Source organism: Podarcis tiliguerta, assembly GCF_965153285.1.
Source record: "Podarcis tiliguerta genome assembly, chromosome: 6".
In the NCBI taxonomy this organism is placed as follows: Eukaryota; Metazoa; Chordata; class Lepidosauria; order Squamata; family Lacertidae; genus Podarcis; species Podarcis tiliguerta.
The window spans coordinates 2412939-2427260 of NC_139539.1; the positions used below are offsets into that span (position 1 = coordinate 2412939).

Here is a 14322-nt window from a genome sequence, read left to right on the forward strand (position 1 = left end):
CATACTATGCTCAAGTTGTAAAGGTAAAGGGACCCCTGACCATCAGGTCCAGTCGTGGCCGACTCTGGGGTTGCGGCGCTCATCTCGCTTTACTGGCCAAGGGAGCCAGTGTACAGCTTCCTAGTCATGTGGCCAGCATGACTAAACCACTTCTGGCAAACCAGAGCAGCGCACGGAAACACCATTTACCTTCCCGCCGGAGTGGTACCTATTTATCTACTTGCACTTTGACGTGCTTCCAAACTGCTAGGTTGGCAGGAGCAGGGACCGAGCAACGGGCGCTCACCCTGTCGTGGGGATTCGAACCGCTGACCTGATCGGCAAGTCCTAGGCTCTGTGGTTTAACCCACAGCGCCATTCACGTCCATGCTCAAGTTGTATAAATGTGTAAATAAAACCATATATGTTAAAAACTCCAGAGTCTCTGCTGACCTTCATCCCAAGGAAACCAAACTCTGGGTAAGGACCTGGAATTCCCAGAGCCTCTCACTGCTTTGAGAATGGGGTGGCACATAACTGCATTATCTCAGTAATCCTCACATCCTTTCATTGGCTCCTGTCCTAGCTGCCTTTCCTCCAAGGACCTCCAAGGGGGCATGCATAGTCCTCCTCCCCACCCCAATTGTATTCTCACAACAGCCTTTTGAGGTAGGTTAGTCTGTGTATTTGAACCTGGGCCTCTCCAGCCCAAAACTCTAACCACTACGCAACACAGTCTCTCCCTCCCTTGCACTGAGTGAGTCCAAGAGAGGCGTTTCTGGGTTCAAAGCTCAGCCTTTCAACCATTCCACAGCAACCATAGGCTTCAAGGTTGCCTTCTGGCTAATCTTCTAAGCCATGGGTAGGCAAACTAAGGCCCGGGGGCCGGATCCGGCCCAATCGCCTTCTAATTCCGGTCTGCAGACGGTCTGGGAATCAGCATGTTTTTATATGAGCAGAATGTGTCCTTTTATTTAAAATCCATCTCTGGGCTATTTGTGGGGCATAGGAATTTGTTCTTTTTATTTTATTTTTTTCAAAATATAGTCTGCCCGTCCGCCCCCGACAAGGTCTGAGGGACTGGCCCACTGCTGAAAAAGCTTGCTGACCCCTGTCTAAGCTGTTAGGGAATCATCTTGGTTTGGCTGCCATAGACAAATGTGACTTCCCCTCTGGGGCCAGTTTCCTAAAATTCAGTTCATTGCCCAAATAACTTTTGCAAAGGAGAGGAGGTCTGTGTGCACTGCTTACGACATGCCTGGATATGGGATTTAATCTCCTGGCTCTTTTGTTTGTTGAGACAGCACCAGAAGTGGGCACGGGGTGTGTGTGTTAATGGCTCTTTTTGAAACGCCCCAGTGAAAGTTGCAAAAGCAGGCATCTCTGAGTCAACACTCGTTTCTCCTGAGTTCCTAAGCCATTTAGGCATCCCTTTGTTATGAACTAGCAGGTTTATTTGCTTTCCGAGTCCTTTCCCATCTTTCAGCATCCTGATCCTGGACTTGCTAAAGAGATCTTGACGTTGCAAAAGGGCTGCCTTCTCTGCCACTTAGGAGCAAACCACAAAGGTTTCACCTTTGGGTTCACCTGCCCATCACACTGAAGAGCATCACTTAAGGTTCAGCACTTAAGCAGGAATAACCAGCGGCAGAAATACAAGATGGGTGACACCTGGCTTGCCAGTAGCACAGGTGAAAAGGGTCTGGGTGTCTTAGCAGACCACAAGTTTAACAAAAAAAGGGAATGGAAATCCAGGCTGCATTGACAGAAGTCGAATGTTTCAATCAAGTGAAGTAATAGTCCTACTCTATTCTGAGGGATGCAGGTGGCGCTGTGGGTTAAACCACAGAGCCTAGGGCTTGCCAATCAGAAGGTCGGCGGTTCAAATCCCCTCGACAGGGTGAGCTCCCATTGCTCGGTCCCAGCTCCTGCCAACCTAGCAGTTCAAAAGCACGTCAAAGTGCAAGTAGATAAATAGGTACCACTCCGGCGGGAAGGTAAATGGTGTTTCCGTACGCTGCTCTGATTCACCAGAAGTGGCTAGTCATGCTGGCCACATGACCCGGAAGCTGTACACCGGCTCCCTCGGCCAATAAAGCAAGATGAGCGCTGCAACCCCAGAGTCAGCCACAACTGGACCTAATGGTCAGGGGTCCCTTTACCTTTACTTTATTCTGCCTTGGTCAGACCCCACCTGGAGTCCTGTGTCCAGTTCTGGCACCACATTTTAAGAAGGACGTTGACAAGCTGGAAAGTGTGCAGAGCAGGGCAACCAAGATGGTCAAGGGTCTGGAAAAGCTACTTCCGCCCTTCAGAGGAGGTGGAGTTGCGGGCTTCACAGCCCCACCACGCGTGAGGCAGCTGGAACCCAGCCCCCGCGAGATTGGGGTGATCCCCAGCCGCATCACCTCCTGGCCAGCCAATCCGAAGCCTGGGGAGGTGAGGGCCTAAGGCAGGCCCCCTATTGGTGACCCCGGGGGAGTTCCTAGTTGGTGTGCATCAGCAGGACTCCCCCTACTGGTGGTTAACCCTTCTTGGACTTCAAGCAGACAGGCTGAAGTCGGATATAGTCGGTTGGGACCAATGCCTAAACCAATACCGCTCATCACCTGTAACCAATAAAGTTGTGGCCTTATTTAGTCCATTAACCTTATTAATTGTGTCATGTGTCATTATTTCCACCTGGGGGGGTTGGGAACTCGCCACGCAACCAAGCTTTAGAGGACAGTTGATGGAACTGGGTAACAGGAGATTGAGAGGAAATATGATAGCCATCTTCATGGCTGCCGTGTGGAAGGTGGAGCAAACTTCTTTTCTTCTACTCTGGAAGGCAGGACCCGAACCGATGGCTTCAAGTTCCAAGAAAGGAGATTCCCACTAAACATCAGGAAGAACTTTCTGAGGGCTCTTCAACAGAAGGTGGTGGACTTTGAGTTTTTAAAGCAGGGGTTGGCTGGCCATCTGTCATGGATGCTTCAGTTGAGATCCCTGCATTGCAGGAGGTGGGACTAAGTGATCCTTGATGTTTCCTCCAGCTCTACAATTCCATGATTCTAAGAACAGCATCTGCTGGATCAGACCAGCATCCTGTTGTCACAGTGGCCAGCCAGATGCCTGCAGAAATCTGGCAAGCGGGACCTGAGGATGACATATGCAAAACTGCAGTCCAACATGCAGTGGTACCTCGGGTTAAGTACTTAATTCGTTCCGGAGGTCCGTTCTTAACCTGAAACTGTTCTTAACCTGAAACACCACTTTAGGTAATGGGGCCTCCTGCTGCTGCCGTGCCGCCGGAGCATGATTTCTGTTCTCATTCTGAAGCAAAGTTCTTAATCCAAGGTACTATTTCTGGGATAGCAGAGTCTGTAACCTTAAGCGCATGTAACCTGAAGCATATGTAACCCGAGGTATCACTGTATCGGTCTTACCAGTGACTTGCAGGTACTGGAAGTGAGTGGGGCAAAGAGGCAAGATGTTATGTACCAAGCCTGGATCCTAGAACAATAGGCAAGTAGGATCCTAGAATGCAACAACTGACTGGCCTGCAGGAAAAGACCAATCAGGTTCCAGGAGGGAAGCAGAATGAGCCAATCAGACAGGACTCAATGTGTAAATAATGTATATAAAAGCCTGAGGTTTGAGGAGCAATTCAATCACTGTTTTACAAGCTACAATAAAGAGCATGAAATCACTACAGGACTCCGAGTATATTTCACAAGATGTGGATAATGTCTTACAGATTGCTATATTTCCATAGCTGTCAACGTTTTCCTTTTTTTAAGGGAAATCCCCTTATTCCAAATAGGATTCATCGCAAGAAAAGGGGAAGTTGACAGCTATATATATTTCTGCCACACCAATTTGGCTGTCGATGGAGCCCTCAGAAGAACCTCCCGAGCCTTGTGTTCTCCTTCTGCAACTCAAAACTAACATCAAGGACCTGGTGAGATGGGAGGGGCAGCCCTCCCATGCTTTATCAAGCATAAAGCTCTTAGAAAACCACAGCGACTTACGAAGAGGGCGTGAGCACGGCAGAAAGGGCACAGGCTCCTCAAAGTTCAACAGAAAGTGTTTACCCAAAAGCTTTGCTCTCTTCCCTCTCCATTGGCAAATCCTTGGCTGACGTGTCCTTAGCGCTACTTGCTGACATCCCTGGAGGTCTGGGGCTATGTTGCACTGGCTCCAGGTGGAGTATTGGGTCAGGTTCAAGGTGCTGGTCCTTTAAAGCCCTTTGTGGCTGAGGGCCCTCGTATCTACAGAACTGCCTCTCCTGGTCTGCCCCGCAGAGGACCTTAAGGTCCATGAATAACCATAGTTTAGAGGTCCCGGGCCCTAAGGAAGTCAGATTATCCTCCACCAGGGCCTTCTCAGTGATGGCTCCGACCTGGTGGAATGCTCTGTCCCATGAGACCAGGGCCCTGCAGGATTTAACCTCCTTCCGACGGGCCTGTAAGACAGAGCTATTCCGCCTAGCCTTTAATTTGAATTCAGCCTGATCTTTTATTCCCCTTCCTTCCCTCCCCCTCCCCTTTTTATGAGGATTCCCCACTCTGGGATCCCACAGCTAATTCTCCCCTGGCCTCCTCGGTGGCCCAAGTAGGACCAATTCAGCCAGCTAACCCTGGGGATTCTCTGATAGATTTTTGATTTTTATTGTTATTCATGTTTTTATACTGTATTTTATGCTGCTTTTATAATTAAGTGTTTTAAAGTGTTTTAAATTTGTTGTTAGCCACCCTGAGCCCGGTTTTTGAACCGGGAAGGGCGGGGTATAAATAAAAAAAAATGTTATTATTATTATGAGCCATAATGGTGAAGTTCTAAGTCAGAGGCAGCAATGCTTCTGAATGCCAGTTTCTGGAAACTGCAGGAGGAGAGCTACTCTTGCCCTCAAATCCTGCTTGCAGGTTTCGCATTATGGACATGTTGTCAGCCCCTGTGAGAACAGGAGGCTGGACTAGATGGGCCATTGGCCTGAACCAGCGGATGCTCTTCTTATGAAGTGTTCTCAGCAGCCAAAATTTAAAAAAAAAATGGTGGGGTGTTTGTTAAGTTGTGGGCGAACATATCAGACGACACAGCGATTCTTCAAACAGCTCTTCTTTATTCAGAGGCCAGAACAGAACTGAACTGAGGGGCTCAATCAGCCTGCTTATATAGAGCTCCAGAACACATAACTGTAGCAACTTTCTAAAACTATCCAATCACTGAACGTCACTTTCGATCCTTCATTTGCATACAAACGATCCAATCACTGAATGTCACTTTCGATCCTTCATTTGCATAACTATCTACAGTATCCCCCTGCTGGCCCAGGGTGAGAACTTCAGTACATAACAGTGTTGTGCTGTGGAATCTGTCGTTCCACAAAGTGGTGTGTGTGTCTCACAGACTTGAAAGATCCTGATCTGTTTTGACCAGAATGAGGTTCGCACACTGTCGTCTGTGAACTGCATAAACTGAATTTTCCAGTGCAGGCTCCATGATAAGGTTGCAGAACAATCAAGGATATCTGTACATTAATAATAATAATAATAATAATAATAATAGAATTTATATGCCGCCCTATACCCAGAGGTCTCAGGGCGGTTCACCTGATCATGCACTGCATTTCTTTCTTTATTTTCTCACAGAGATAAAGGCCACTTCTTAAACAAAAAGCAAGGCTGGACTATGAAACAGGCTGACTGTGGCCCTGTGGTGACATTCTCCTCTTGGAATTGGCAAGCAACTTTTTGGGAGCGACCGAAGCCCTCCTAGATGTGAAAACTGCTATCTGGACCTTGAAATGCTTTTTCTGAAGAAGGTTTCCCCATTCTGCTGCAGTTTGCCTTCCACCAAAAAGCACATTATTTGCATCGCTGCCCACTGTGGCAAAATTATGTGAAATTCATTGGTGTTACGTTATTCCACCTCATTTATTTTGATGCAAAGGAAACATTCTGCAAATAGGAGAGGGACATTATTAATCGAGAAGGCGCTGGACTTTCGTTCCTTGGACGTTTTTAAGTAGAGGTTGGATAGCCATCTCTCAGGGGTGTTTAGGTGTGATTCCTGAATTACACGAATCACAGGCGTCCAAGATTCCAAGATACAGGTTGCTGTGTGTGTCTGTGTGGAAAAATGAGCACAACCAGCAATTCACACACCCAACACACACACACACACACACATCGTCCCTCTGTGGATGCTGTTTAAACCTAAACCTTCAGAAGCTTTGTCTCTCTCTCTTTTTAAAAAAAAAAAAACACCATAATTTTTCAACAATGCATTTATTCACCTAGACAGCATCTTAAAAAGTAGAGACATCACCTTGCCAACAAAGGTCCGTATAGTAAAAGCTATGGTTTTCCCAGTAGTGATGTATGGAAGTGAGAGCTGGACCATAAAGAAGGCTGATCGCCGAAGAATGGATGCTTTTGAATTCTGGTGCTGGAGGAGACTCTTGAGAGTCCCATGGACTGCAAGAAGAACAAACCTCTCCATTCTGAAGGAAATCAGCCCTGAGTGCTCACTGGAAGATCGTGAAGCTGAGGTTCCAATACTTTGGCCCCCTCATGAGAAGAGAAGACTCCCTGGAAAAGACCCTGATGTTGGGAAAGATGGAGGGCACAAGGAAAAGGGGACGACAGAGGACTGAGATGGTGGGACAGTGTTCTCAAAGCTACCAGCATGAGTTTGACCAAGCTGCGGGAGGCAGTGGAAGACAGGAGTGCCTGGCGTGCTCTGGTCCATGGGGTCACGAAGAGTCGGACACTACTAAATGAGTAAACAACAACAACTTTTATTCACACCTTATTAATAACAATACATTAAACGTCGACTTCCCTTCCATGGTTTCCTCCAAATAACAATTACTGCTGCACATTATAATTCAACCATACGTTATTTTTCTCATCTTAATCTCAATACAACTTTTACAGCTGATTTCACTCTAAACCTGCTAATGATTTAACCTGTTCTACGTATGGTCTGCAGACATTCTCCAGCTCTCCTTAAATGCTGTTACATCTTGATCTCTTTTTCTCCCCTTGGCCTGGCTGACTGGCAGGTTGATTTATGTCCGGAGGTTCTAAGTTGGCTATTTACTCAGCGCTCCCTCTGATCACTTGGAAAAACCTGCCAGACCAGATCTTGACATCTCTCTTTCTGCTCCTCTCGTCTTCTCCCAGCTTTTCAGTTTGACAAAACGGCTTGGCGGAGGGGGTGGTTGGAAATCACTAGGAAATGATCTGCAAGGGGATGAAATAGGAACTGGCATGGCGGGGGTGGGCTCTCATAAAAGGGGAATTTCAGGCACACAAAGTCAAAATGCAGGTGGGGGTATATCATTTCCCCAAAAAATGTAATTACCTTACAATCCCACCACATATGATAAAATGTCCCCTCCTTTTCCTTACACTTCCAACATATATTTGAACTAGTTTTGTACATTTTCCCTAACTGCACTGGTGTCATATGCCATATGTCCATCATCTTCATATCATTCTCCTTCGACAGGGAACAGTCTGTAAATTTTAAATCAGTTTTCCATAATGTTTCCCAATCTTCCATCATAATGTTGTGAATTGAAGAAAATGTTCCATCTAACATTTTTTTAAAAACCTGAAGCATTTTTGTTAGGGATTGTAGGGAAAGACCTGCCAAAAAAGCTGGAAAACATCTTCATGTATGCGACAACGGCCGCGAGAGTCCTAATAGCACAAGGATGGAAGACTGAAGAAATTCCAACTAAAGAATCATGGCAAGAAAAACTGATGGACTATGCAAACTGGCAAAACTGACACATAAGCTATGGGACAAGGATAACTGTGATTTCAAAGATGAATGGGAACCTTTACAAAATATTTGAAGACGCAACAAAGTGAATTGGACTCCTTGGCAGGTTTTGAATAAACATTCACAAACTTTTTATTGACATACTCCTAAACATTTTGTGAATCTAAGTTTGGCCTCATTGAGGGGCAGTATTTCAATATGAGTAGGAAAATGAGAGTACCCCTAAACATTTCTTTAGGGGGGAAAGTACTGATAAGAATAATAATTTATTACTTATACCCCGCCCATCTGGCTGGGCCTCCCCAGCCATTCTGAGCGGCTTCCAGCAGAATATGAAAAACAGAATATTAAAATGAGTCCCCTGTCTCTTTCCCCCCAAATTTGTCCATTTGACTTGGGAGCAGAAAATATCCAAAATATGCAGCGGATCTGGGATGGCGGAGAGACACGTTCGGAAAAGATATTTGCCGTTTCCTCCAACGGCAAAGGGTGGCACTTTCTTTGTCATTTGTCGAAAACATAAGAAGAGCAGGCAGGCAAGAAGGGAAGAAATTGCACAGCCTCTGCTTATTAAGAATATCCCCGAACCAAATCCCATTACTTTGAGGCAAAGGCTAACAAATCTGTTTGCAAAGGGAGACAGCTCCTGATGGAGGCGGCTGAGCCCATAAACCATCTCCAGCGCCACCTCCGTGAGTTCAGTCCCTTAGAACTGATTGCTTCTGACAGGGAGCCACAGGTGTTGCTGGAATTGCATCAGCGACGGGAGCATCAAACCCCGAGGGGGAAGGCGACAGGCTGAAGAAGCACTCGAGGGCGGAAATGAGACACACTAGAATCTGTGAACCAATATCAGCTACTAAAACAGCCCACTCTGAGCAGGGAAGAAGTGGGGAGGTTTCTGTGCTTTCTGTTTCATTCCAAAAAGTTCTACTCATTTTTTAAAGAAAGTCTAAATAGGTACAAAAACTGAGGACCAGTTCACTGCTGAGTACAGCACCCACCTCGTATCGTAATTGTTCAAATGCCCATGGTCCCAACAGCCATACACGTGTGTGTATAATAGATATGTGTGTATACCAGACCCTCCAAGTGTCCCTATTTTTCAGGGACATCTCTGATGTAGAGAAGCTGTCCCGGTTTCTAATCTGATCCCAGATTGTCCCACTTTTCCTTTGTTGTTATTTAGTCACGTCCACCTCTTTGTGACCCCCTGGACCAGAGCACGCCAGGCACTCCTGTCTTCCACTGCCTCCCGCAGTTTGGTCAAACTCATGCTGGTAGCTTTGAGGTCGTCCTTGTGCCCTCCATCTTTCCCAACATCAGGGTCTTTTCCAGGGAGTCTTCTCTTCTCATGAGGTGGCCAAAGTCTTGGAGCCTCAGCTTCAGGATCTGCCCTTCCAGTGAGCACTCAGGGCTGATTTCCTTCAGAATGGATAGGTTTGATCTTCTTGTAGTTCATGGGACTCTCAAGAGTCTCCTCCAGCACCAGAATTCAAAAGCATCAATTCTTCGGCGATCAGCCTTCTTGATGGTCCAGCTCTCTCTTCCATACATCACTACTGGGAAAACCATAGCTTTAACTATACGGACCTTTGTCACGGCAAGGTGGTGTCTCTGCTTTTTAAGATGCTGTCTAGGTTTGCCATTGCTTTCCTCCCAAGAAGCAGGCGTCTTTTAATTTCGTGACTGCTGTCACCATCTGCAGTGATCATGGAGCCCAAGAAAGTATAATCTCTCACTGCCTCCATTTCTTCCCCTTCTATTGGCCAGGAGGTGATGGGACCAGTGGCCATGATCTTCGTTTTTTTGATGTTGAGCTTCAGACCCTATTTTGCGCTCTCCTCTTTCACCCTCATTAAAAGGTTCTTTAATTCCTCCTCACTTTCTGCCATCAAGGTTGTGTCATCTGCACTTTTCCTTAGGATGTCCCAATTTTCATTGGAGAAACGTTGGAGGGTATGGAGTTAATCTACTTCCCAGACCTCTGTAGGCAACCCTGAATAGGGAAGGGTTTTTCTGATGTTTAATGTTTTATCATATTTTTATATAAGTTGGTAGCTGGCTGGGGCAACCCAGTCAGATGTTTGGGGTACAAACCTGTGTAATGGGACGTCCCTATTTCGTCAGAGAAATGTTGGAGGGTATGGTATGCCCATTTGTGTATACCAAACAATATAATGTGTCAGGAGAAATTTGCACTCAAATATTGATGAATGTTCGTGAAGACATTGTAAAAAAACTGATATAGAAACATGGAGAACTGGGTTTAAGATTGTGAAAATGAGAACCTGAGGGAAAACCCCGAAATTGACAGATTCTTTCACTCCTGTTCAGGAGGACTCCAGATTTGAGAAGGTGCGGAAGCTCCAATTAATTGCTTTAGAGAGAGAAAGAGTTGAGCTCACCCAGTTCATTGTAGTCTAAAAATGTATTTTTAACCTTCTGTTGGAAGCCGCCAGAGTGGCTGGGGAAACCCAGCCAGATGGGTGGGATAGAAATAATAAAGTTATTTTTATCATCATCATCATCATCATCAGAAGTCATTCCCATGGGGGTGGAGCCCCAACACACCCAACACATTGCTTTCCTCACTTTTCAAATGCAGTAGCCACCTGCTCAGCTTAAACTGAGCTGAAGTACGGGAATGTCAGTCAGTTTGGAACCAGGCTTGCTTGCTTTCATTAGTTTAAACTAGGGTTTTTTGGGGAGGCACTCTCTGAGCTAACTGAGCTGCAAGCTCAGCTAGAAACAATCTTTGCCTTGTCTTTTAGTGCTCCCCAGTGGCAGCAAGCATGAGTGCAGCTACTCTGGGAAAATCTGAAGCAGCCGTTTTTCTCTGGGCTTCTCCTGCTCACGGTCACAGCACAATGAAGACACTTATTCTGGGATGCAGGAGATGCAGGTCACCTGGGTGGAGGAACCCGAGTGCAGAATGGCTATGAATAGAATAGTTAACTACAGAACATAGGATTCATAGTCAGTGGCGTAGCGTAGGGGGGTGCAGGGGGGGCCGGCCGCACCGGGCGCAACATCGGGGGGGGGCTCGCACTCGCAGCTCTCTGCCCCTACCTGGCTCACTCATTCTCTCTCACTGCAGTGCTGGCTGTGCGAATCCGATCCAAGCCGCTGGGTCGCCGCCCACTGTGGAGGGGAGGGTGCCAGGCGTGCGGTGCGATGCGGAGAGAGAGTGAGGGACTATCTGGGGGAGGGACCATGCAGCGGGGGGGGCGCAAATTACTTGCCTTGCCCCAGGTGCTGACAACCCACGCTACACCACTGTTCATAGTATGTGACAGGAGCGAGCCTGCGGTAAATTACACAGAGCGAGTTAGAGTTAAATCTTTATTAGCAAAAGCGGGGTCTGCACAGGAGCGGCAGGCCTAATGAGCACAGCAACTCATCTCCCGCAGGTCTTGCCCCCCAAGAAGCAGTTGCTGAGACTGAAGGTCCCTGCCTCGCCACAATTGCCTCCTCTCCAGGGTTTTCCCCAAGCAATCTGAGACTGCGCCTGCGTGGAGCTAATTTCTCCTCCACCCTCTTCATGCCTCTCCTGGTACTGCAAGACCAGTGCTAAGGGGAGCTCATCACAGCAGGAGGAAAAGACACCTTTGCTTCTTCACCAGCCTGACCCATCTCTGTCTCTTGGCCTCCCTCCCACTTCAGCTTCTGCCTCTGAGTCTGGACTGCTCTCTGCCACAGACTCTCCCTGCTCACTAAGCCCTGTTGCCTCTTCAGCTTCTGACACCTCCTTCTCCCAGTCTTCTCCCTCTTCTCCCTCTGACCACTCATTGTTGTCCCACCACCAATACCCAGGCTCTGAACCTTCCTCCCCTGGGGGTTTCCCACCTGGTTCCTCCCACCATTCCTCTGCACCCACCCAGTCAATGGCAGGATGATGTTGTGGCTGTTTAGTCGTTTAGTCGTGTCCGCCTCTTTGTGACCCCCTGGACCAGAGCACGCCAGGCACTCCTGTCTTTCACTGCCTCCCGCAGTTTGGTCAAACTCATGCTGGTAGCATTTTCATGCCCTCCACCCCTGCATGGAAGCTGTAGCCCTTTGCCTTTCTGGGTCTTTCTTCTTGGACAATCCCTCGTAGCCGAGGACGATTGTCTTCCATAAACACGCTTTGACCAGTGAGCCCATAAGTGACTGTGGAGGCCAGTTCTGGACCCACATCTCCTTCCACAGTGGAACATGCTGCTTTCCTAGATCTGGTGATAGACGTTGCTGGAATCTTTGAGGGCTCAGGGCATTTTCCCTTGTTGTGGGAAAGAGAGGCGCTCGACCGACCCCCGCCTGTCCCCCCACCAAGGAAAGGAAGTTGAGCATCACCTACTCGATCAGTTGGTCTACTTTGACTTCCACGTACTCCGAAGAGCAGCTGCCGACGCTCAGCCCCAAAGGTACCACCGCCAGCCGGATGGTAGCGCAAAATGCGACGCGCACTGTGGCCGGTAGCAGCCTAAGCAGAGAGGAGTGGGAGGTCAGCTGCTATCCATCCCTGATTCGAGAGGCGAGGCCGAAACGAGGGCACTATGGCCGCCAACACCACCCAGACGAGGCACGGCTCAGTGGCCAGGCGTGTGCTCTGATCACAAATGGTCCCAGGTTCAAATCTTGGCATCTTCAGATAAGACTGGAGAGCCACTGCTAGTAGTGGAGCAGAATCAGATTTAGGGCTTTGCTGGTGGTTCCTCCGCGCAGGGTGCCCAGCCAGGGGGGCAGAGAATCTGTGATGGAGAAGATCCATTTGGTGCTTGCACAGGGCGCCATATTGGAGGAATCAAATGAATCAAATGGGATTTAGCTGCCCCAGCGTCCCTGGCATCCCTTCACCCCCCCCCGCCACTCCCGTGATTTGCAAAAGACAGCAGTTTACAAGAAAGGAATAAGGAAGTGAAGTTATCTTGAGAGGGGGACTAATCTTGAAATTTGCTTATAAATCATGTTCCCCAGCGGAGGAACCGGTGGGGTGGAATTCTTGTGATCTTCCTTGCTTGTAAAAAATTTATAATCTTGCTCTGGGAATGCTCATATATCCTGCAACAATATTACAAAAGATTAGCTTCCCCCCCCCCCTTTAAAATTTAAGGGCCAATATTTGCAGCCTATTAAAGTGCTCAAGGAAATGGAATCTATAAAATATAGCCACTAATTTTACCCTTCAGAACAGTGGAAGAACCATTAACTAGTGCTAGAAAAGCACTAGAAGGAATAGAACAATTCGGACAAGTAGCAGGTTTCAAATTAAATAAGAAAAATCCAAAAATGTTAATGAAAAATATGAACTGAGATTTGATTGATACATTGCAGCATCAGAGTGGAATAGAGGTTGTTAAAAAAGTTAAATACCTAGGAATCTGGTTAACATCGAAAAATATAAATTTATTTAAAGAGAATTACACACTGGTATGCAATGGTACTAAAAGTGACTTAGAAGTGTGGGGAAGAATGAAACTATCCTTAACGGGTAGGATTTCAGTTATTAAAATGTGTGTGCTACTGAAAATGTTGTTTTTATTTCAATCAATCCCAATAACTAACCGAGTTGGTATCTTTAGAGAGTGGCAAAAAGCAATTTCAAGATTTATCTGGCAAGGGAAGAAGCCAAGAATTAAATTTAAACTGTTAACAGATATAAAAGAAAGAGGAGGCTTCTCCCTACCACATTTGAAATTGTATTATGAAGCATCATGCCTTTGTTGGTTAAGGGACTGGATATTGTTGGAGAATACAGATCTTTTAGATCTAGAAGGATTTGACAACAGATTAGGATGGCACGCATATCTATGGTATGGCAAAGTAAAAGTTCATAAAGGATTTGGAAACCACATATTTTGAAAGTCATTGTATGAGGTGTTGGATAGATATAAAAATCTATTAGAACATAAGACACCATGGTGGTTCTCACCGCTTGAGGCAATGAATGTAAAAAAGAGAAATATGAGTAAAAATTGGGCCACCTATGAACAATTAGTAATAGAGAGGGAGAACCAATGGAAGCTAAAGCCACATGAAGATGTAAAATGTATGGTGAATGATTGGTTGCATTATCGTCAAGTCAATGAAATGTTTAAAGAAGATAAAAATAAAAATGGATTCAGCCACACAAAATCAAGATATGAATTGGAGTTATTAAATAACAGAGTTAAAATATTATTAAAATGTATAAACAACTGTTGGAATGGCATTTGAAAGATGAGGAAGTTAAATCGGTTATGATTCATTGGGCCAAAGATATTGGTCATAAAATACAAATAGAGGATTGGGAAAAATTATGGAAAGAGGGAATAAAATTTACTGCTTGCAGTGCATTGAAAGAAAACATGAAAATGATGTACAGGTGGTATATAACACCAGTGAAGTTAGCTAAAATGTACAAAAGTGATAACAAATGTTGGAAATGTAAAGAAAAGGAGGGTACTTTTTACCAAATGTGGTGGGAATGTAAGAAAGTGAAGGACATCTGGGAAATGATTTATAATGAATTGAGAAAAATGTTGAAATATACATTTGTTAAAAAACCAGAAGCCCTTCTGTTGGGTATTGTGGGTACAGAAA

The 14322-nt window shown here is 46.2% G+C and overlaps 1 protein-coding gene across 1 annotated transcript in view; it reads left to right on the forward strand.

Moving 5' to 3' along the window:
• Positions 1-2256: 2256 nt before the first annotated feature.
• LOC310680241 (uncharacterized protein) overlaps positions 2257-14322 on the forward strand; it is a gene marked incomplete at its 5' end in the record, with an annotated part of 37722 nt that continues 25656 nt past the window's right edge. Inside the window, one exon of the mRNA XM_083446594.1 lies at positions 2257-2393. Coding sequence (XP_083302720.1) covers positions 2257-2393 — 137 coding nt within the window. The remainder of the gene's footprint in view (positions 2394-14322) is intronic.